General features: G+C 39.6%; 1 protein-coding gene across 3 annotated transcripts in view; it reads right to left on the bottom strand.

Moving 5' to 3' along the window:
• NNT (nicotinamide nucleotide transhydrogenase) overlaps positions 1 to 24859 on the bottom strand; it is a 96022-nt gene that overhangs the window by 65499 nt on the left and 5664 nt on the right. For all 3 annotated transcript variants that reach the window (XM_047092863.1, XM_047092871.1, XM_047092852.1), the window contains exons 3-7: positions 19911 to 20140; positions 17165 to 17382; positions 12413 to 12500; positions 5959 to 6047; positions 568 to 755 (exon numbers count right to left, since the gene is read on the bottom strand). In XM_047092863.1, the coding sequence (XP_046948819.1) occupies positions 568 to 755; positions 5959 to 6047; positions 12413 to 12500; positions 17165 to 17382; positions 19911 to 20140 (813 nt within the window). The remainder of the gene's footprint in view (positions 1 to 567; positions 756 to 5958; positions 6048 to 12412; positions 12501 to 17164; positions 17383 to 19910; positions 20141 to 24859) is intronic.

Consider the following 24859-nt stretch of genomic DNA (forward strand, 5'->3'; position numbering starts at 1 on the left):
TTAAAAAAAGATAAAATGCCATATCCTTTAGTAAAAAATATATACCAGAAATTCCACAAACACACACACACACACACACACACACGCAAAGTCCCTTTCTCTCTCATGCATGGGAAAATGGCTAAAATATTAGTAACAGCCATCTCTGGTGGTTTTAGGTCTGTACTTTTGTTCTTCATATTTTTCAGTCCTGTTTGAATGTCCTACAATAAGAACATTGTATCTTAACAAAGAGAACAGAAATAAATTAAGAACCAATTTATCAAAGGTGTAAACAGGAAATTGCTTACAAATAGAATTTTGTACACAGAATATGACCTATGAACACAGCTAGATAAAAATACATGGGAAAAAAAGACTGAACAAAAACATATCGCATTATTAACGATCATTTTTCTCTACAGGCTACAGTGATTTTGGTCTTTTCTGCCTTTCATATGCTTTCTCAATTCCTAGAAAGTAAATTAATCTTTACTTAAAGCAATTCACATGTTGAACAACTCTCACCCTCATTTTAAAATATCATCAGTGAAAGTGCTTTTGATGACCCCGGGCTTAATGACACACCTGGAATAAGGGCTGTGCTGATGAGGATATCCACCTCCTTGCACTGTTGAGCAAAGAGCTTCATTTCAGCTTCGATGAACTCTTTGGACATCTCTTTCGCATATCCTCCTTGTCCTTCACCAGATTCCTTCAAGTCCACCTCCAAGGGCTCAGCACCAAGAGACTTGAACTGCTCCAAAGCTGCAGCTCTGGTGATTATTGAAGGGAAAGCAGGGGTTATTTCAGGCCCTTAATGCAGAAATCGAGATCATTATTTACATACATATTTGGGGGGTTGGGGTTTTTTTTAAGTTTTTATTCGAATTCCAGTTAGCTAACATAACAGTGTAATATCAGCTGCAGGTGTACAATACAGTGATTCAACATTTCCATAGAACACCCTGTGCTCATCACAAAAGGTGCACTTCCTCATCCCCATTACCTGTTTCACCCATCCCCCTGCCACCTACCTTCCCTCTGGTAACCATCAGTTTGTTCGCTATAGTTAACAGTCTGTTTCTTGGTTTACCCCTCCTTCTCTCTCTTTTCCCTTTGCTTGTTTTGTTCCTTAAATTCTACATATGAGTGAAATCATATGGTATTTGTCTTTCTTTGACTTATTTCACTTAGCTTAATACAGCTCTATCCATATTGTTGCAAATGGCAAGATTTCATTCTTTTTATGGCTGAATAATATTCCATTGTACACATATACCACATCTTCTTTATCCATTCATTAGTCAAAGGGCACTGGGCTATTTCCATAACTTAGCTATTGTAAATAATGCTGCTATAAACATCAGGTGCATGTATCCCTTTAAATTAGTGTTTTTATATTCTCTGGGTAAATACCTAGTAGTGCAATTGCTGGATCATAGGGTACTTCTATTTTTAATTTTTTGAGGAACCGCCATACTGTTTTCCAGAGTGGCTGCACTAGTTTGCATTCCCACCAACAGTGCAAGAAGGTTCCTTTTTCTTCACATCCTCACCAACACCTGTTGTTTCTTGTGTTACTGATTTTAGCCATTCTGACAGGTGTCAGGTGGTATCTCACCGTAGTTTTGATTTGTATTTCCCTGATGATCAGTGCTGTTGAGCCTCTTTTCGTGTGTCTGTTGGCCATCTGGATGTCTTCTTTGGAAAAATGTCTGTTCATGTCTTCTGCCCAATTTTTAATTGGATTATTTATTTTTTGGGTGTTGAGTTTTAAGAAGAACGAACTGTCTATCTTCAAAACTGGAGATTTTCTTTTGATATCTTTGACTGGACTATTTCAATTATCTCCAGAAGTGCATACCACTTCTATAACTTTTTTTTTCTGGAAAAATAAAAATTATAGGGAATTCCAACTTCTACTTAGTTCAGTTGCAAAAGGAATTTCACTATTGATAACTCCAATAATCAGTTATGTTTCTTGGGCCTCCATTGTCAATGATGACATGAGCTCTGACCTACGTTAAGATTTGACTTCATTCCAATCACTCAGGTTGAGATTTTCATTTGTAAGTGTTCTGACTTATGGGGACTTCTCTCATATAATGGACTCTTAGAAATATTTTAATAAAGTGATTTTTGTTCCTAGTCCTCATTAAATTGTGTTTGAAAAAAGCAACCTATAAATAGTGTATGTTAAAATGTGAACAGCCAACACATTCAAACTATATAAAAATACATTCAGTTTAAAAAAAATAAGCTCTAGCCATGCACCGTGTACTAGTTGGAAAACCAGAGCCAACAAAGATCTCAGTTCTGTGGTGGAAAGTGCGTTTAACTTACCAACCCCTATCCCACGATAGTGAATCCCAAACCCCACTAATGACATCGACCCCTTCCCAGACCCACTGAATTACAATCTCCAGGGGAGAGGCCAGAAGCTTTATTTTTAGCAAGAGCTGTAATAGTAATAGTAATTCTGGCCATCAGGGAAGTTTGGGAAACCGTGGCCTGAGGCCATCAGTCCCAAGCAACAGTCATGGTCAGAGAGAGGACACAAAGGGTAGGACATGATTCAGCAAGAGGTTCTCACCCTTTCTGCTGGCTTGAACAAGGAAGCTTGTAGTCCTGATTGCCCAGGAAGGCCAACTTGTGACACAGGGAAATTAGCCAAAGCTGAGGACAGCCGAGAGGACAGAAAGAACCCGGTGCTGGACGGCACCAATGAACTGCTGACTCGAATGTGAAAAGGGACTCCTTCCCATGGATTTTCATTTAAAAGAGCTAATACATTTATTTAGAGTTTAAGCCAGTCTGAATTGGTGTTTTCTATTCCTTACAGCCAAAAGGATACTGCTGTTTACAAAGTTTAAGAAATGTATACTAGTTTTAATGAAATAAGATGAATTTAAAATGACCTATATGTATGTGTGAGTGATCACAGAGTGATCACAATTTCATTCAAAGGGTATCTGCATAAATATCTATAAGAAATGATACCAAAAAAATCATTAGCAATTGGATCTAGCTGGTAGAATTATAAAGGTATTTTCATTTTCTGATGTTTCTCTGTATTTTTCAATAATGGACATGTATAAATAATCAGAAACATAAATGCTATGTTAGAATCTCTGCCCTCAAAATAATTATCACTTAAAACTATTATAATGTATCAAAATGTAAGTAAGATGTGAATATTTTTGACCCCAAAATTTCATTTCTAGGAATTTATCCTAAGGAAATAATGAACTTCATCTCCAAATACATATGTTCTTACATAAACATATATACAGTATTGTTTATATACAGTGAAAATGTCCATTATAGAAGACTAATTAAAGAAGTCACTCTACTTCCACACAGTGGAATCCTATGCAGCCATTAAATATGTTTGTAGGTAAGTCAAGATCTTCACAATTAACTGCTAAGTAAAAACAAAGCCAGTTAAAATAGTACTGTTAGTAAAATTACATTTTTAGTTAATGTGTAGAAAAGACAATATATACTGTTCACAGTTCTTTCCAGGGAATAGGCTATTTTATTTTCACTTTTTGTACTTTTTAATGTTTTTTTTTTTTTGAATTGGGGGAATAAGCATGTATTAGTTTTATGATAAGAAAGGAAACTGAATGTTATAAAATTGATATGTCTATAGTATGTAAAATAGGGCTAATCATCCCCACATCATAGGTTTTTTTGTTGTTATTTCTGAGAAAGAAAGAGAGCACAAGCAGTGGAGGGGCAGAGGGAGAGAGAGAATCTTAAGCAGTCTCCACGCCCAGTGCAGAGCCAGAAGCAGGGCTTGGTCTCACAACCTTGAGATCATGACCTGAGCCAAAAACAAGACACTTAACTAACTGAGCCACCCAGGTGCCCTGAGTGTTTGTAAAGAACAAATAAAACAAAGCAGATAGCACAATGCCTGGAAGAGAGTAAACATTAGTACAGGTGTCTGAAAACTATAGCTCCTGACTTGCCAATTGTTTTTGTAAATAAAGCTTTATTGGAACACACACATACACAAAAAGAAAAATAAAGTAAAGCTATTATATTTCTAAACTTTGTGACACAGGCATTAGGTAGGATGCTCACTATTGTTACCAGGGAAATCTCTTAGCTATTGTTTGAAAAAAATTAAAAATCACACTCCTTTAATATTGATGAGCAATGAGTTGTCCTTAAGTTTTTAGGATGTTTATCTGAAAATATATACTGTTCAGTCTTCCAACAAGAATTTATAATCAAATGTGTTTTCTAATGTGTTTGGATTTCATATTTATGATACCAACCCCTACTCTCAAAATAGTGATTGAGGTATGTATAATCCTTAGAAAAGGATTATATAGTTCAGCCACATCTTTCTTCATTGTGTACTTGAGCTATCCTAGTAAATGGTAAATAAAAATGGAGTTAAGCAACAGCCATCCTCTAGCTATCAGATCTGTACACTATCTAAACCAATGACATCAAAATACACAATAAATTCTCAGCAGCTGACCCAACACCAAGTTTCAAATCATCTCTAAGTCAAATATGCACATTTCCACATTAATGCTACTGTCGCTACACTGAAAACTTGCACAACCTCCTCTCTCCAGGTTTGGATGTCTTCAAAAACTTCACATCAACAAACGTTAAAAATTAAAAGCACAGGGGCGCCTGGGTGGCGCAGTCGGTTAAGCGTCCGACTTCAGCCAGGTCACGATCTCGCGGTCCGTGAGTTCGAGCCCCGCGTCAGACTCTGGGCTGATGGCTCGGAGCCTGGAGCCTGTTTCCGATTCTGTGTCTCCCTCTCTCTCTGCCCCTCCCCCGTTCATGCTGTGTCTCTCTCTGTCCCAAAAATAAATAAACGTTGAAAAAAAAAAATTTAAAAAATTAAAAGCACAAATAACATGCTTAACACTGGCTATCCTTGGCATGCATCCTCGTTATTGCAGAAAAGCCTTTTCTCATTTCAGCAGGACAGCTTTTTATCAGTACATCACTTCTCTAAACTCCACGTAAGCCCTGTAAATCATATTCAATGGAACATTCCTTACTCCAGAAAGTCACATTCTTTCCAAATTTGAATGGCTGCACATTTTTCTGATCATTCTATATTCAAGATTAGCAGCAGTATTATTCCTCTACTGATCTCAGCTGATAATGAAGAACTATGCATTTTAACCTTGAAATAGTATTCATACATAAAAATAACAACAATTCTCAATAAGCATTTAATAAAATCCAGCATCTAATATCTTCTGAAATGAAGAACAATTTTAATCAAACTTTTCTTTAAAGAATTCTAGAAAATGTTGGTATGTCTGCTTTAAAGTATTATGCAATGAACATAATTGAGTATTTTCTCCTAGGGGCTCCACTATTGCCCAATCAGCTTTATTTGCTTCCATCAAAATGCAGAGCATACCTCTCCCCACCCTCTGCCCCCCAGTCTGTTTTCCAAAATACCTCCTATGCTGACTTTTTTTTTAAGGAAACCCAATGCCCAACGTGGGGCTCAAACTCATGACCCCAAGATCAAGAGTCACATGCTCTAGTGACTGAGCCAGCCAGGTGTCCCCAAAATATCTCCTATACCACTCTCCTCTAACTCACAGACATCTTGGTTCATGTCCTCCCTGACTTGTAAATGCAATCTGCAGAGCAACAGATTACAAACTCAGGATGGGAATAATTCTGGTCCCACTGCTAATCCACATAAAGAAAACTGAATAGGAGTTGTTTGTTTTCAATTCTTCTGCTTTTTAAATTATTTCTGCTGAATGGAGTCTGGGTCCTTAGATATTTTTTCCCACTAGATAATATTTTTCTACTTTGAGTTAACTTGGAAGAAGTAGAAACATTTTGAAATGTCAAGAGCTTGTAAAGCAGTTTTCAATGTGAAACTTCCATTTATAAATTCCAAAGACAGCATAATATCCACCTGAAACAAAATGTTTTCACCTTAACAGCAGTCACTCAAAGAGCACTTACCTGGTGTCAAATCCTCGAACAATAGCACCCATAGACTTCGCTGCACCTGCAGAAGCCAGCCCAGCAACACCACCACCAACTATCAGAATCTAGGGGAAAAGGCAGAACGGTATGTTTCCATTTTTTTTTTAATGTTTACTCATTTTTGAAAGAGAGAGAAACAGAGTGCAAGTGGGGGAGGGGCAGAGAGAGAGGGAGACACAGAAACAGAAGCCGGCTCCAGGCTCCGAGCTGTCAGCACAGAGCCCATTGAGGGGCTGAACCCACGAACCGTGAGATCATGACTTGCGCCAAAGATGGACATTTAACCGACTCAGCCACCCAAGTGCCCCAGAACAGTATGTTTTTTTTTTTTTAATTTTTTTTTCAACGTTTATTTATTCTTGGGACAGAGAGAGACAGAGCATGAACGGGGGAGGGGCAGAGAGAGAGGGAGACACAGAATCGGAAACAGGCTCCAGGCTCCGAGCCATCAGCCCAGAGTCTGACGCGGGGCTCGAACTCACGGACCGCGAGATCGTGACCTGGCTGAAGTCGGACGCTTAACCGACTGCGCCACCCAGGCGCCCCAGAACGGTATGTTTTTTTAAAAGTTCATTATCAACTGGCTATGAAAAATCATCAGCTAATAACTATCAGCACCTGGTACACAGCATTCAATAATACACCAGGTGGTGCCGGCAGTGGTGATCAGCCCTCAAATATACTGAGTGGATAGACAACATTTTATCTGCCTCCGCTGTTTTTAAAAATTTATCAAAGGAATGACTGCTGGCAAAGGCCCACAACCTTCACTAAGAAGTCTGACAACCAGCATCTCGGTGTGGAAGCCACATACAGCACAATGGGGATTATACGTGTTAAAGATTAACAGGTCTTGAGGAGCCTGAGCGGCTCAGTCAGTTAAGCATCAGACTCTTGATTTTGGCTCAGGTCATGATCCCAGGGTCATGGGATCAAGCCCCATGTCCGGCTCCACACTGAGCATGGAGCCTAAGATTCTCTCTCTCCCTCTGCCCCTCTTTTTTGTGCTCACACATGTGCTCTCTCCCTCTCTCAAATTAAAAAAAAAAAAAAAAATTAAATAAGGTAACCGTTAAAGAAAAATAGATTAACAGGTCTTTCTCAGTGTGTAAAAGCTACCTGCACTGAAATAAACTCCTAGCGCAGCATTCTAGCTATCTCTCCCCTCACAAATGTTAAGGTTCCTCTACGTTCACAAAATATCAAAATAAGTTTCAAAGATGGATACAACTTTGATAAAATGTCTACCTTCTATTTTGAGTTCAAATGCTTCTGAAAGAATAGCAGGTGACCAACTATCTAATTTTGAACCAATTTGAATGACCAAAGCAACACAACTAATCTCCCTAACCATTGAACAGTTAGAGCCAAGAAAACCAAAGAATTTCTCAGAAACAAGAGTCTCCTGGCCTTCTAAGAAACACAATAAGAGCAATGTTGTCTCCAGTCCGGAATGGGCCTTTCAGAGAAAAGTTCTATTATACTTCCCAGTCAATTGAGGCAACTCCTTGTTGCTGTTTAAAAAAAGAAAGAAAAGGAAAAAAGCCACCCACAGAAAACAGTGAAGCTTATAAATTCCCACCTACCCATCATGCCCACATCTCCTTCCACCTCTTTTTTTTTATTATTATTATTTTTTTAATGTTTATTTATTTTTGAGACAGAGCATGAACAGCAGAGGGTCAGAGAGAGGGAGACACAGAATCGGAAGTAGGCTCCAGGCTGTCAGCACAGAGCCCAACGCGGGGCTCAAACTCACAGACCGTGAGATCATGACCTGAGCTGAAGTCGGACGCTTAACCGACTGAGCCACCCAGGCGCCCCTCCTTCCACCTCTTTAAGAAGGCTAGTCAAGGGGTGCCTGGGTAGCTCAGTCGGTTAAGCATCTGGCTTCAGCTCAAGACATGGTCTCACAGTTTGTGAGTTCGAGGCCCCACTTCAGGATTCTCTCTCTCTCTCAAAAAAAAAAAAAAAAAAAGACTTCTGTCTTTAAAAAAAAAAAAAAGGCTAGTCAAACCATACTCCAGTGACCTCTAAGTAGTGTCTCCGAGATCATGTGAATTGATCTAGATGGTGAAGGTCACAGGGGAGGGTGTTAAGCTACAGGGAAGGGGACAAAGAAGGAGCACAGGGAACAAGCTGGCTCTGGGATCCAAGGCACCAACCTTGCTCCATACAATGAAAATGTGAAATAAAAATAAAATAAGTAAAAATCACAGGAATAGACCAAGTTACCCTGAATCCAGAAATAACAAAAGACCTCATAATTTAAAAGGCAGAATCGCACAATAATAAAGCCAGGTAGATCTGACAACAGGAGTTTACTCTTTCTCTCCAGGATGGGGTGAAGGAAAAGACAGAGGTTAAGAATCGGAGTGAAATCCCGAATCGGCTACCAACTAGTTCTGGGTAACTTTGAGCAAGTTGCTTAGTATCTGCAATAACACAGTTAAAAAACCTTCCCAGAAGGCAGTTACATTAAATGATGGGATATAAAGCACTGACTGCTAACTGGCACAACATAGACATATACTCAGAAAATAGGGGAAAGGTCATGGGAAAGGAATGACCTTTAGGAATGTTCTTAATTTCCAGTCAGTTAACCTGTTCTTCCGCCTGACCTCCCCATCTCAGTTAAGGGCACTAACTGTGCAACATAACCATTCAAGCCAAAACAGGGAGGTCATCTTGTGCCCTCCCTTTGCACATTTCTACCTCCAATCCCTCAGCAAGTACTCCTGGAGTTAACCCCCAAAGATCTCCCAATCCACCCCCTTCTCTACATCTTTACTGCCACTACCTTCCCAGGGTACTATTTCAGCAATCAATCCTGAACAGGCCTTGCCTTCACTCTTCCCCCTACTATCCATTCGCCCATAGAACTTCCAGATGGCTTTTTTAAATCCTCGTGAGATAATAGAATATATATATATTAGTTTCTGTCCCCAGTTCCTGACACAGAACTCCTAAAACCAAGAGCAGCAGGAACATTTTTTTGTTCCAATATCTGGTCTTTGACCCCAGTTAGTGATAGAGTTCCTAAATCCCTTAGAATTTTGAGGGTGACAGCAGTGTCTTTTGTTCTAATGAGTTGACTCCTGGTTCGCTCCTGGATGACAGGTGACCACCAGAAAGCCCATGGTTAGCAGCTGAGAATTTTCAGTTCCACCTCCCATTCTCCAGAGAGAGGAGAAAGGGCTGGAAAAGGAGTTAATCATCCATTGTTCCATGTGATGAAGTCTCCATATAAAAAATTCCCAAAGTACAAGGTTTAAAAGCTTCCAGGGTGGTGAACACACGGAGGTGCAGGGAGAGTAGTGTGTCCAAGGAGGGCTCCATGCCCCTTCCCACATCCCTCGCCTCATGCATTTCTTCCATCTGGGTGTTCACCTATCCTTTATCATATCCTTCTATAACAAACTGGTAAACAGTAAGGAAACTATTTTCCTGAGCTCTGAGTTCTAGCAAATTAACCGAACCTAAGGAGGGAGTCGTGGGAACCTCCAAATGATTTATAGTCAATCTGTCAGAGGCACAGGCAACAACCTCAGCTTGCGAATGTCATGTGAAGCGGGGAGAAGGCAGTCTCGTGGGACTAGCCCTTCACCTGCGGGATCTGACACGACCTCCAGGTAGACAGTGTTAGAACAGAGTTAAGTTGTAGCACACCCTGCTGGTGTCACAGAATTGCTTTGTGTGGAGAAAACCCCCACATATTAGGTGACCAGAATGTCAGAAGTGAAGCGTTCTATTTGAAAAAAAACTGAGTTTTTCCAAAACAATCCTTAATCAGACACTTCCCTCCTCTGTGAGAAAATGTGAACAAGACCTGTAAGAGAAGCTCAACGTCATCCAGCCCCAACCTACCTTTCCACCATCATCTCCAATCGCTCACCACACTCCAGACCAACAGCCTTCTTTAGTCTGCTCTTTCCCATCTCAGGGCTTCATATGTGCTGCTCCTTTGGAAGCTCCTTTTCCTATGTGCTGCTCCTCTGAAATCCTAAATACCTGGTTTCTTTCGCACCATCCATTAGGCCTCGGTTCTAATGTCAAATGGAAGCCTTCCCATCACCCTAGCAAAAGCAGCTTGCTCCCATGACTCACTATCCTATCATCCTGTTCATTTCTTTTATATTTAAAATGATCTCACCTATTGATTAGATTATGTATTTATCACCTCACCATGGCCCCTACTAGAGTGTAAGTTTCATATGACAGGGATCTCCTTTGCCTTGTTCATCCCATAGTCCAGCTCCTAGAGCAGTGCCTGGCATATTGGAAGCCATCAAATAACTAACTGATAGCTCATTGTAGGCAAGTAAGAACCTTCCGTGTTTAAAGAAAAGTCAAATAAAGTATTCTTCAATCTACCTTGATAAACTCACCTAATGTCTAATTCTTCAATATGTAACTATTTCTGACATGTAACCAAAGTCCTTGAAGCTGCAATTTAAATTCGCAGGAAAGACAGTCACTTTTCTACCTCTTAAGGGCTGATTGATTCTCCTTCCTTTAAGCCTCTGGTCTTTTGTTTCACTTTTTAATCTCTTATATATTCACAGCTTTCCTCTCAGCTTCCACATAGTTCGAGAAAGAGTCTAACCAAAACTGAGTAGCAGATTTGTGCATCAAAGCATTTGGCCAGTTTGAAAACAGCATTCAGGGACACCTGGGTGCCTCAGTTGGTTAAGCGTCCAACTAGATTGCAGCTCAGGTCATAATCTCACAGTTTGTGAGTTCCAGCCCCTCATCGAGTTCCTCACTGTGCTTGGGATTCTCCCCCTTCCCCCTACCCATCCCTTGCACAAGCATACTCGCACGTGCTCTCGATCTCTCTCTCTTTCAAATAAACTTTAAAAATAATAAAATAAAATAAAACCAGCATTCAACTTCTGGCCACCGTAAGTGCCAGACCCATTCCCATGATCCTGACAAAGGAGTCAAAACGTCATCACTTCAGGGGCACCTGGCTGGCTCAGCTTGAAGAGCATGTGACTCTTGGTCTCAGAGCTATGAGTTTGAACCCCACTTGGGTGTAGACATTACTTAAATAAATAAACTTAAAAAAAAAATAGTCACTTCACATAGCACATCTCTGTTGTTGTTTACTAACTTCCTTGTTATGTATTCTGGCATTCACTCGAAGCACTTGCATTTTCTTTACCTGGCCTGTTCTTAAAGCAATTTATTTCTCAAAGCTGCTAGTATCTTTTTTTTTTTTTTTTCATTTTTTTCTAGGAGATTTATTTCATGTGCGTTCTCGGTTTATATAACAAAGTACATAAGAGCAGGAAGAACTGAGTAAACCTATGCCTACAGGCAGAGAGTATACTCTTCAGATAGATGAACAACATTTAAAGTCCTATTTTCTATACCGAGACAACATGCTTATATGGTCAATTAGTATATGTAATGTTGAAGGGTCATAACATAATCTATTCTTTTACCTAGCCATCCCAACCTGTCATCAACTGCTCCTCTCTGCTTTCAATCTACATTAAAGAAACCACACCCATTCTCTTTGCCAATTACCCAAATACACCACCTCCCTTTTTCCGTCCTCTTAACCCATATTTGAAAAAAAGTGAAGGGGTGCTTGGGCGGCTCAGTCGGTTAAGTGTCCAACTCTTGACCTTGGCTCAGATAGTGATCTCATGGTTCGTGGGAGGGAACCCCAAGTTAGGCTCTGCGCTATCAGCTGGGAGCCTGCTTGGGATTCTCTCTGTCCCTCTCTCTCTGCCCAGTGAAAAAACTAAAACAATCTTTTCTATGAACAAAATGTCACAATTGGGAAATCTAGAATCTACAAAACTAAGACAATCTTTTCCATGAACCAAGTGTCACAACATTGGGAAATCAAGAATCTACTGAATGGTATCTTGAAGCTTTTTCAAACATCAGTAATAAACACCCTACATACACAGAACAAGTTATCCAAAACCCCTTTAAGAATTCAAGTTAGTAAGTAAAAAAGAAAACAAAAAAAAACTAGAACTTCCAGAAATGTCAAAATTCTTTTTTGTCAAGCAATCATAAACAGCTTTGAGGCTTTACCATATATTTGTACCAAATATACACAGGGTTAACACTGTGAAGTTAACACAGAACAAAACTTTTAAAATAACTGTATTTTAGTACTACACATACCCTTACCTTTAAATAATTCATATTATGGGGGCTCCTAGGTGGCTCAGTCGGTTGAGTGTCCGACTTCGGCTCAGGTCATGATCTCACGGTTTGTGGGTTCGAGCCCCACGTTGGGCCCTGTGCTGCCAGCTCAGAGCCTGGAGCCTGCTTCAGATTCTGTGTCTCCCCCTCTCTCTGCCCCTCCCCTGTTCACGCTCTGTGTCTGTCTCTTGATAATAAATAAACATTAAAAAAATTATAAATAATTCGTATTTGAAGAAACATTAAAAGTTTTACCTACCTTAGCTGGAGGAACTTTTCCAGCAGCTGTGATCTGACCAGTAAAAAACCGTCCAAAATGATTTGCTGCTAGTACAACAGCTTTGTAGCTGAAAAAATAAATATTTCCATAAAATTAAAGAGCTTAGACTAATATATTATTGTAAGCCACCAATGAAGCTTTAATAGTCAAAGATAATCACTAACATTTAAATTGTACCTACTATGTGTCAAAAACCGCTGAGTGCTACATGTATAACTACTCCTTTAACCTCCTCCACAATCCTACAGACAGGTACAGTTTTTACCTTCATTTTATAGGTGAGTAAACAGACACACAGAGAGTGGAAGAGACTTGCTGTCACTCGGCTAGCAAATGGCAGAACCAGAAGCCTAACCCTGGCTGGCATCCTACCTCCACAAGCACACTCTTACCCACGATGTTCCCTGGCCTTTTCAGAATGAACACTGCAGAAGATCAGTTGGTGTAAAAAAAGAAATGAAGGAAAGACCAAAAAAATGCTAACAACGGTTTTCTTCCAGTGCTGAAACTACAGACACTTCAGACTTTCTGTTTTACTTCACTGTATTGTCCAAATTTTCTTTAATGATTATGTAGTATTTATGTCATAGGGAAAAACTTTAAAATGAAAAAGAAATGAGATATAGCTATATGCTTGTACATAATAAAATTCTAACCTCAAACCAAACCAAAAAAAAACCAGAAAACAAAAAACAAACAAACAAAAAACTTCCCCTGAGGCAGCTGGGTGGCTCAGTTGGTTAAACATCCAGCTTAAGCTCAGGTTATGAGTCGCCATTTGGTTCATGAGTTCGAGACCCACTGTGATGGTGCAGAGCCTGCTTGGGATTCTGTCTCTCTGCACCTCCCCCACTTGTGCACACTCTCTCTCAAAATAAATAAATTAAATTAAAAAACAAAACAAAAAAACTTTCTTGATCGCTAAGATTTGAAAGTATGGAATTTTGAGACACAGTGACCTCCGTGCAGGGCCCAGTTCTACCACTAACTGGCTTTGTGACCTTGGGTAAATTTCTCTAAGTCCCTAATCCTTGGTTTCCTCATCTACAGAGTGGGGACAAAAAGAGCATCTCTTAGTGTTGTTATGAGGACTAAGTGAGACCAGGCAGGTAAAGCACTTAGCACAAAGCCTGCCATTCATAAGTGTTTGGTAAATACTAGTGTTTTTGGCTAAAGAAACATTCTGTGCAGCAAAAACAAGTAAAATATACCATTTATACCATCTTTTCTTACGAGGATACTGTTAACATATTATACCAATTTCATTTTCAGAGCATTTTATCCTTAAAAGGCACCTCTACACATTAACTATAACACGTTATAATTAAAATTACAATGCAACTATTTATTAAAATCTACCTGCTGACAATAAAACCTTTCCCTGATCATATTTTTTTCCTGGCCATATTTTTTATAAAATAATATTGATATAATAATTGATGCAAAAGCATATAATGGTAACCACTGCGACTTTAAATCATATTATAGCAGAAAGGCAATATTTTAGAGACCACGTTACTTGTTAGTCTTACTTCTGAATCCAAGTGACAGAAACTTTCAAAAAACCAAACATGATAAAGATTCAAAGGCCACTGTAAGAAATTTTGGAATTAATGTTTTAAAAGATTCAGCTGCTATTCTGAAACAAATAACAAAAATGAGATGAGTTACACAGGAATGTACAAGAAAACGTTGATAGTGGGGAAAAGTGATAACAGTTTGCCTCTTTTTGATGATAGCAAAAAAAGCTCAGAATGGACATGAATGAACTGGAAGGAGCGTGTCTTCACTGTAATATGGCTGTGTGTGTGACTTAGATAATGATTTATCACGTACTGTGTGGATAAGTATCCTAGAAGATGCACCTCAAACTATGCCCTTTGCATATATCAGCTCAGGATGTAAGATAGCGATTCTTCAAACTGTGTCCCATGGATCCCCAAAGGTTCAAATTCCAGCCAACTCTGGGGCCATACTGGGTGGGGTAGAGAACAAACACGTTTCTGGACACCCCTCCGTCCCTCAGTTCAACTAAGGCCACTCTGCTCTTATTGCATTTGTTTATATTGCCTCATAATATGTCATTTGCCCAAAAGATTCTACGGCTAAAAAGCACTGGGCTGGAACCACTGGCTTTGATAACCTTTCATATTCTACATTTCACAAGACAAAATCAAAGATCACATTGTACGTTTTCTACAGAAAACATTTAAGTCTCAGGGCACTTGGGTGGCTCATTCAGTTAGGCATCCAACTCTTGGTTTCGGCTCAGGTCATGGTCTCACAGTTCGTGAGTTCGAGCCCCGCATCAGGCTCCTGGCTGACAGTGCAGAGCCTGCTGGGGATTCTCTCTGCCCCTCCCCTGTACTTGCTCACTCTCTCAAAATAAATAAGTAAACTTTAAAAAAAAATAAAAGAAAATCTTTGAAGTCCCATGATACATAATGTAACTTTTCTACAAACAAAATAATATGGCAAAAATTTATTTTGTCCTTTGGTGTATACTTTATATCACAAAAAATATCTTCAAACCAACCATTTGCTATATTATAGTAAGGATAACAAAATGTGTTTTTAGCTTGTCCTTTTTGTTTTCTGCTTTTCTTTCAAAAATGAAACCCAAAGTAGACTCTATTTGATCTATTGGCCTAGCTGATATGCTACACCTAAGCTATAAAACCTAAGAAAACCTTCAGGTCATGTGTCAGGCCATAAAAGGCTTTATTAACATTAGTCTCTCTTGCATGCGCTGTTTGATTTTTTTTTAACCGTTTTCATTTGTTGGTGCCTCATTCATATTAGCAAATTGTCACTATCAGCAGTTTGCATGCTTAAAATCTAATTCAACTATCTCCTGAGGAGTTGATTTCATAAGCATCTTCAATTTCCAGATTTTTCCCACTCTCTAGGCAGTCAGCAACACGATACACCCCATCCCCCTGGGCAGGCGTGATTGCTCAGTCAGAGCCCTGTTCCTCAGAGCAGGAGGGGCCTTAGTCTCCTCTCAGCGCAGCTCTCCAGGCAGTAAAGTGGGAACGCAGCAGTGGCAGGCAAAGGTAAGAGGACGTAGTTAGCCCTCAGTTATCAATATGTGGTTTGGGGGGGGGGGGGTAATAATTTTTTAAAATTTTTTTAACATTTATTTATTTTTGAGAGAGAGACAGGGTATAAGTGGGGGCAGGGGGGTACAGAGAGAGAGGGAGACACAGAATCCAAAGCAGGCTCCAGGCCCTGAGCTGTCAGCACAGAGCCTGACGTGGGGCTCAAATTCATGAACAGTGAGATCATGACCCGAGCTGAAGTTGGACACTTAGCCGACTGAGCCACCCAGGTGCCCCTATTAATACGTGTTTTGACACCAGGTAGAACTTTGCCAAATACAGACATTTTCCCTATTTGCTAAATATTTTATGAATTTACCTAAGCAAAACATAATTAAAATGGTAAATGCTAATATGTATGTGTCAGGTTGAACAATATGAAACTGCCAATATCTGACCTTTTTTGACCTATAAAAACAGCAATTTATGTTAACTAACTTACTGTGGCAATCATTTCACAATATACTGATATATCAAGTCATTATATTTATACCTTAAATTTACACAATGTTATATGTCAATTGTCTCAAATAAAATCTGAAAAAAAGTAGCAGGGTGCCTGGGTCACTCAGTCGGTTAAGCATCCAACTTTGGCTCAGGTCATGACCTCACGGTTTGTGGGTTCAAGCCCCGCATCAGGCTCTGTGCTGACAGCTCAGAGCCCAGAGCCTGCTTTGGATTCTGTGTCTCCCTCTCTCTGTCCCTCCCCCACTTGTGCTCTGTCTCTCTCTGTCTCTCTCTCTCAAAAGTAAATAAACATCAAAAAAAAATTTTTTTAAGAAAAAAAGTAGCAATTTCTACCTAATGTATACATGTGTATACACGTATATACACACATACATGCAAGACAGTCTATTCCTCATACAAATAATTTCACAATCATTTGCTCTGGTGGAAGGAAATAAGACTTCTACCCATGAAGAGTAGAATATGAAAAGTCATTTCTTTTAACTATGAAATAATAAACCGAGCCTTAAAAAATAAGGGCACTTTGGGGCGCCTGGGTGGCACAGTCGGTTAAGCGTCCGACTTCAGCCAGGTCACAATCTTGCGGTCCGTGAGTTCGAGCCCCGCGTCGGGCTCTGGGCTGATGGCTCAGAGCCTGGAGCCTGTTTCCGATTCTGTGTCTCCCTCTCTCTCTGCCCCTACCCCGTTCGTGCTCTGTCTCTCTCTGTCCCGAAAATAAATAAACGTTGAAAAAAAATGTTTAAAAAAAATAAAAAATAAAAAAAATAAGGGCACTTTTGGTGCACCTGGGTGGCTCAGTCAGTGAAGCCTCCAACTTCAGCTCAGGTCATGATCTCATCATTTGTGAGTTCAAGCCCTGCATCAGGCTCTGTGCTGACAGGTCAGAGCCGGGAGCCTGCTTTGGATTCTGTGTCCCCTCTCTCTCTACTCCTCCCCCACTTGTGCTGTCTCTCTCTCTCTCTCTCTCTCTCTCTCTCTCTCAGAAATAAACATTAAAAAAAAATTTTTTTAATTAAAAAAATAAATAAGGGCACTCTCAAAAAGCTTTTATCCCCAACAATTATTACAAGTAAAAGCACTATAAGAGAGAAGAGTCACAATGAGCATGTTTCTAGAGTAGCACTGTGCTTTGTTAAACCAAAATGGAAAGGAATCAACATACCCAGCAATGTTGGCCATGGAGCTTAGCGCATCATATCCCTGAGCAATCGTGACTCTTGGAACCTGGTCCATCGCGAAAACTGTAGTTTTTCTTTTAGAAAGTTTATTTAGCAAGTCTGGATTTTGGGCTGGGTAAATAAAGCTAATCAATGTTCCCGATGTCTTTAAAAGGTCGGCCTCATGAACACCTAATGTTGGATTAACCATGGGAGCTCGCACCTGAGGAAAAAAAGTCAAGTCACTGATTAATAATGTAAATACCTTTATCATATTTTTAAGTAAACAGGACAATCTAAATGACATGCCATGATTGAAATAATAGGCCAGAAGTAATCTTTCAGCAATAAATTTTGGACTAAATTCCTAAACAAGGTAAGGAGCACCAAGATCTTTGCCATCTGTCCTCTGACTGATGACCAACCTAGGAACTGATCTGAGTAAAGAGCATGCTATCATTCTGGAAGGTTTCCCCCCCACCCAAAATTTTATTTTTAAGTAAGGCTCATAACATGGCTTTACCATTGCCAGCTCTTCCTAAGTTTCTGCAGAAACACATTCAGATAAGCAGATTCATTTGTGAGCTTTTAAGGTGTGTTTTATATCCAAGTTTAAAATCGATCTTCAATTAACATGTATCATGTCCTTAGCTCTAAGTTCGCAGTAGCACTTTTAGGCAAGTAAGCCCAGAAAACAATAGCTCAGGGACTTAAATTTTTAAAGGAAACAGAAACACAAACACTGGGTCAATATTTTCATTTCATAGCACTTCATCTCATTTACCTAGGAAACATCTTTGTTACTGCCATTTCAGTTGTTGATCTGGTGACACATATGATTTTAATTAAGGTTCTGGATTTTAAGACTCTCTAGGGGCGCCTGGGTGGCTCAGTTGGTTAAGCATCTGACTTCGGCTCAGGTCATGATCTTGCGATTTGTGGGTTCAAGCCCCACATCAGGCTCTGTGCTGACAGTTCAGAGCCTGGAGCCTGCTTCAGATTCTGTGTCTCCCTCTCTCTCTCTGCCCCTCCCCCACTCATTCCCTCCCTCCCTCCCTCTCTCTTCTCTCTGTCTCTAAAATAAACTTAAAAAGACTCTCTGGGGGGGGCCTGGGTGGCGCAGTCGGTTAAGCGTCCGACTTCAGCCAGGTCACGATCTCGCGGTCCGCGAGTTCGAGCCCCGCGTCGGGCTCTGGGCTGATGGCTCAGAGCCTGGAGCCTGTTTCCGATTCTGTGTCTCCCTCTCTCTCTGCCCCTCCTCCGTTCATGCTCTGTCTCTCTCTGTCCCAAAAATAAACGTTGAAAAAAAAAAATTAAAAAAAAAAAAAAAAAGACTCTCTGGCAAGGTCTATTTTTCCTCATTGAGAATCTAAAATATAGATTTAATGAAAATTAGAGGTCAACTTTGAATTAATCCTACTGGTCCTTATCAAATGCTCAGCTGAGACTGTTGGCATATGAGTGAGTTAAGTCAACAGAATGTTTTCCTGAGTGTGCTTTTTGGATCACTAGTTCCCCAGGATATTAACAGGCTTGACTCAAAAATAGTTTACTAATGCAAGTATAAAGTTATCTAAGTTATTATATCACAGGATTTCTCCGTGCTTGTAACATGCTCACACACACTGCGGATCTAAAGGAACACAAAGTGCTTCCACAACTTATATACACCCTACTAACCCTTTATTGTGGGGTATCTCAAAAGGTTTTGATCCCTAGAGCATATGTTGGAATGGATCATACTCATTTTTCTATTTGCCCTAAGCTCTTTTACTATACTAAGTTATATCACCAAGTATCTGTACACCTAAACACTTTAAAAGTTTTGGCTGAATTGCAACTTCCCCACATACCATAAATTTCACTGTTAATTTCCACACCAAAAAATTGTTTTGTCTTCTGCAAAGATCACTACTCTACCAAGTATTCAGTAGAATTTATGTAAAAAGAAAAAAAAAGCAAACAAAAAAAAAACAGTTACATGATTGATGCCCCTTACAAATTAACACACATACCAAAAAAAGCTGGTCTTTCCTGAACAAGTGAGGAGCTTCTTTTTGCCTAATAATCATGCTACTACAATCCCTATCTCCCTCTTTGTCTTGGCTGCAGAAGGCTTAGGATTTAGGCTAATGCTACTCCCTAATAATTATCTAAGGTACACTTGTGATAGTCCCTTCCTTTTTCCATATGATTTTTTTTTACTTCAGATTTTATGTCTGAAGCTCTTCAGCACATAGATTTCTATTACACATTAAGACCTTTCATTAAAGTAGGTAAGGCTGTCTCTACTCAGCCCCGTGCTGCTTTCTCCAAGGCAGCCCTGCCCTCTCTAGAAATAGCACTTAGGTCAGTTAAATCACTGTTCCTTCTACATATCAGAAGATCAGGGTACGTTCAGTCCTAGGAGGAGTCCCATGCCCTTTTTCCATTCTGGTAGCAGTTAAATACTCACCTGTGGGTATTCTGGATATGTATGAACCATGAAGTGCAAATTCTCCCTAGCCAATAAGAAGGGAATTTCCACATGAAAATCTAAAAAGGAAGATCACTTTTTCTACTCTCATGGTTAAACAGAGATCACACTGCCTGATAAAAGTTCTACCAGACTATGAAGAATATTCACAACATGCAACCATTTCTCTGAGAAAAGGCAGTGTTTGAAAATATGAAGAGTTATAACAATATGATTTTTCCATGAACACTTTTTAAAAAGCGAGCTATAAATGAGGGGTGGAAAGGAATAATTACTTTGACCACCAAATCAGAAGCCAGCACTTCCTTCGCCCCTTGGATCTGGGCACCTGCTGCTCTGTAGTGATCATCAGAAAACTTGGAAGCTTCGCCAGCACCCGATTCCACGACAACACTAAAACCCTGCTTGACCAAGGCCTGAACACCAGCAGGAGACAATGCCACCCGTTTCTCATTTTGGAAAATCTCCTTGGGGACGCCAACAGTCAGTTGCTTATATGGAATTCCTACAAAGTGAGGGGAAGAAAGAAAGAAAGAAAGAAAGAAAGAAAGAAAGAAAGAAAGAAAGAAAGACAGACAGAGAGAGAGAGAGAAAGGGGGAAAGAGAGAAAGAAAGAGAGAAAGAAATGAAGAAAGAAAAGGAGAAAAGAACGGGAGAGGGAAAGAGAGAGAGAAAAAGAAAGAAAAAGAAAAATTAATTCAGAAAAAACATAAAAACAATGTTTTAATAACAGTTCAAAAAATGAAAATGGGCAGTCTGTTCAAAATATACTGAACATACAAGTTGCTGCTCAAAATAATATTCCTGATTCATAATCATAATTGAGTTTTTTGAATAATGGGAAATATTTATGCCCACTCTCTTAAATTCCAAATATTTCATTTAACCAAATAGCTCTCTTCAAGGCACATGACTAGATTATTCTTAGGAAAAAAATGGGTTGAGAGATCAATCAAAATGCTAACTCCACTCTTCAAACTAATCCTCTGGGATTTATGGTCTCCTTGTCCTCACCTTTAAGGAAGACAGAACTAATTAGCTGTTTTGAAGAACAACCCTATACTAGACACATTGTTGGCTACACTCAAAGTTTTCTTCCTGGCAATTTGGCCACAGGCAATTCCTCACAGATTTCCAAGTGTTGTATCCTGAGACCCTACATTCTTGGCCACAGCGAATAAGACTAAGGATCAACAGCTGGGTCAAAGATAATAGTCTATAGGCCAGAGAGTCCCTGAGATGACTTACATAGGAACTGCCCAAGGACACTCTATGTTGGCCAGTGATGACCCAACCCATTCAGGTACTCTGAGTGTCTGAATGCAAGTCCCACAGAAAAGGACAGGGGGAGTAAAGGGTACAAAAGCTATTTGTAAGCAGCCATGAGGTTAAAGGTAGACAAAGGGAGGTCTACAGCAACAGTAGCAGAAACATCAGTAGTGGCGATAGAAAGAGGAAAGATGAGCCATAGCTATGGAATCCAGAATACCATTCCACTTTTCCTAGAAGTAGATGAGGGGTTTCCTAGGCTTCTGTACTTCCCAAGAATACACCCAATAAACCCTCATCACAAAATAGGACCTTGATGCAATCCTGTTCCTTGTAACCCAAAAGAGCCTGTATAAAATACATAAAGTATTTATATATGGCTCTGAACAATTTTAGCTAAAGTTGCTTCTGTTGTTTTATTCAACGTGCAGGCACAAATAGACTTTTCTTTTAAAAAAAATCTGTTTCTGTATGTTGTACCAAAGTTCAGGAAATCTACTCTAGCAACCTAAACTCTGAAAATACATAATAAAAAAACAAATTATCTCTACAGAGTAACAATATTGAGGCCTTAGAGAAAGTAAGTCAACCTAAAAATACCTGCATTCAGAGTCTTAAACCCCATACTCCATTAGCAGTAATAACTAAAAGTAAGCCAAAGGCAAACATGTGGTGAACCTTAACCTCTGTTTGAAGGAGAGGGAGGAAAATAATAGAAAGCTGGAAAATATTCCAGATTGATGTGCAAAGTTAAATCACATAAACATCTGGAGTTCACTTATCTGACAAGGTCAAATTACCTAGATCCTATATACAGTAAGTCAAAGAAGCCACCAAAGACAAATGAAGTCCCATCAAACAGGTTCGGGAGCCAACGTGAAAGGCCAAATATGAAACAATTTGAGCATGAAAAAGAATAATTAATTGCAATGTAATAAAATACATCCGAGGATGTTAAAATGCAGGAGTTCATTATGATACTCAAAAAATAAATATTTTTTAAAAGCTTCATTGGCCAACCTTAGCGGGTGTGTGATAAGCAGAATAATGGTATTCCATAGGTGTCCACACTTTTAATCCTCAGAACCTATGAATGTGTCAGGATACACAGCAAAGGAGAATTAAGGTAGCAGACGGAATTAGAGTTGCTAATCAAATGACCTTGAAATAAGGATTAGCCTGGATTATCTGGGTGGGCTGACTGTACTCACAAGGGTCCTTAAGTGTGAGAGAAGAAGGCAGAAGAGCCAGAGTCAAATAGTAGTCTGAAGATGCTATGCTGCTGGCTTTGAAGATGGAAGAAGGGGCCACGAGCCAAAGAATATAAGCAGTTTCCAAAAGCTGGACAAGGGAAGGAAACAGACCACCCTTAAAGTCTCCAGAAGGAATACAGACAGCCCCACCGACACCTTGATGTGAACCTAGTGAGAGCCATTCTAGACTTTGGCCTCCAGCAGTGTAAGATAATAAATTCGTGTATGTATGAAGTTGTGTTACCTTGTTACAGCTGAATAGAAAACTAATACTTTAAGAAAACCAAGAGATTATTACCAAAACTATAAAGAATGGGACAGAACCAGACATTTATCCCACCTTACCACTACAACCTCAGGGTAACTAAATAACAGAGGGAAAGTTTTTCTTTATAGAAAAATTCTAGCTAATAAATGAAGATAAAATGATAGTGTATCACCATTTCAAACCCCCTCCCCATAAAACCATGGATTTAGTTGATGATCATTAAATGGCTGTTATAGCCTTTGAGTGAAAAACTGATGGGAGCTCCATAATGGATGAATATCAACATCTAAACTCACTGATCAGTTTTCCTGACGAAATGCCACAGATAGTACACAGCATCCACCTATGAAGTATTCTTGTCAAAAAAAAAAAACAAAAACAAACCTGAGTCTAACCAAGCCTCTAGGTCTAGCTAAATGGTACAGAAAACACAAGGAACAGAGAAACTGGTTAAATAATATGAAGGGAATTCATTCAGCCAAACCCAGAATGTGAGAAATTCTACAGGGCAACAACTACATTCTTCAAGAAATAAAGAAAAAAGAAAAAAAAAAGGAGAACAGAGATCAAAAAAGACCTGAGAGATACAGTATGCAAATACAACATGTGGACCCTGTTTGGATCATTATTTGGATAAGACAACTGTAAAAACAGAAACTGAAAAAATATGAATACTGACTGGAATTACTTTTCATGCTTTGCAATGTGGTAATGAAATTGCGGTTATGTATTTTTTAAAATAGAATCCCTATCTTTTAGAGATAAAAAGTAATTATCTGGGAAATAGTCAAGAACTACAAATTAAAAGTCTCCTGCATAGTCAATATAGAGATCTTGATGTCCATGCCTTTACTCACAAGGAAAATTTTCATGTCCTCAGTGCAGTTACTTACTTCTATCTTAGACACAATTTTATCATGCTTGGATAAGCTGGCTTTCTAAAACACCTAAAATAAAAATCTGAAGAGGGATGCCTGGGTGGCTCAGTTGGTTAAGGATCCAACTTTGGCTCCGGTCGTGATCTCGCAGTTTGTGAGTTCAAGTCCCGCATCAGGCTCTGTGCTGACAGCTCAGAGCCTGAAGCCTGCTTCGGATTCTGTGTCTCCCTCTCTCTTTGCCCTTCCCTCACTTGCACTCTGTCTCTCTGTCTCTGTGTGTCTCTCTCTCTCTCTCAAAAACTAAATAAACATAAAAAATATAAATAAAAAAATAAAAATAAATAGAAATAAATCTGAAGATAAAGTTGAGGGCTCTCAGGGACAGGTACCCTGCCAACAGTCATTTGTCACATGAGAACAAGAAAAGAGGCTGTGAAATCTATTAAAGACAAACATAACTCAAAAAGCATAGCAGTGTAGGGATTCTGACTGCCCAGAGTCCTGCAAACTTAAATTAAAAAGAAGGGCATTATTCTATGTGGCAAAGACAGGTATCTATCCTAGTCTTCCACCTGAATAACAGAATGCCAATTTTAGTTGAGTTTGTCCCCATCTGGAATAAAGGACCTCTTTTGTGTCCAAGTCTCCCTTACAGCTAAATAATTGCCGCCTGTCTGAGTTTTTGCCAATGAGGTACAGAGAGCTATGAGGGTCTTTGCACAAAATGCATAATAAAGGGATCTCCCTCAGCTTAGGGAGCCCTCATTTAGCCTCTCCTTCTGACCTGCGCACAAGAACAGACGTGAGTGGGGACCCTAGCAGGGAACACCTTGTAGGCTACTCAAAGACTTCAGCTCTTCCTCTGTATGAGCTAGGACACTGGTGGCAAATTCTGAGTAGAAGAGTGCCATGATCTTTCATTTTAAAAAGACGATGCTTTTGTGTATAGAACAGACTGTCGTGGGGGCAGAGGCAGAAAGCATAGAGAGCACTTAGGAGACTAGCACAGCAGTCCAGGGGACAGATGATGGTGGCTCGGAACAGGACGATAACAGTGGCGATGATGAGAACAGACCCTGGATACAAGGTAGAGCTAACCCATACCTACTATGAAGACCAAGATGACTCCAGGGTTTCTGACCTGGCAACTGAGATGAAGCTGTCATTCAGTAAATCGAGAAGCAGTACTACAAATTAATTGATACACTCAGTTGTTAGTTCCTCAGCATAGATGAGCCATATACAGTACAATTCCTCAAAAAAGACAAGGAAAAAGGAAGAGCTGCTAAGACAAATGGTTACTATGAGCAATAGTTTCCCGGATACAACTCAACTGGTTTATCATTTCTCTTGTTCTATTTTATTTTCTTCTCTATTAGCACTGACAGTCAGAAACTTCTATACATGGAAAATATTTTTAAAAGCACTCATTAGGGTTGTTTTTTTTTTTAACGAAAAATGATGACTCACCAACACCAGGCTATAAAACTGCATCGCTTTTCCTTTTATCAATCATCAGGAGATCTGTTAGCTCCTACAACTTGAAGGTTTGATCT

Source organism: Lynx rufus, unplaced genomic scaffold (assembly GCF_022079265.1).
Source record: "Lynx rufus isolate CCGP_SWC_20201006 ecotype Redwood Valley unplaced genomic scaffold, mLynRuf1.p SCAF_1, whole genome shotgun sequence".
In the NCBI taxonomy this organism is placed as follows: Eukaryota; Metazoa; Chordata; class Mammalia; order Carnivora; family Felidae; genus Lynx; species Lynx rufus.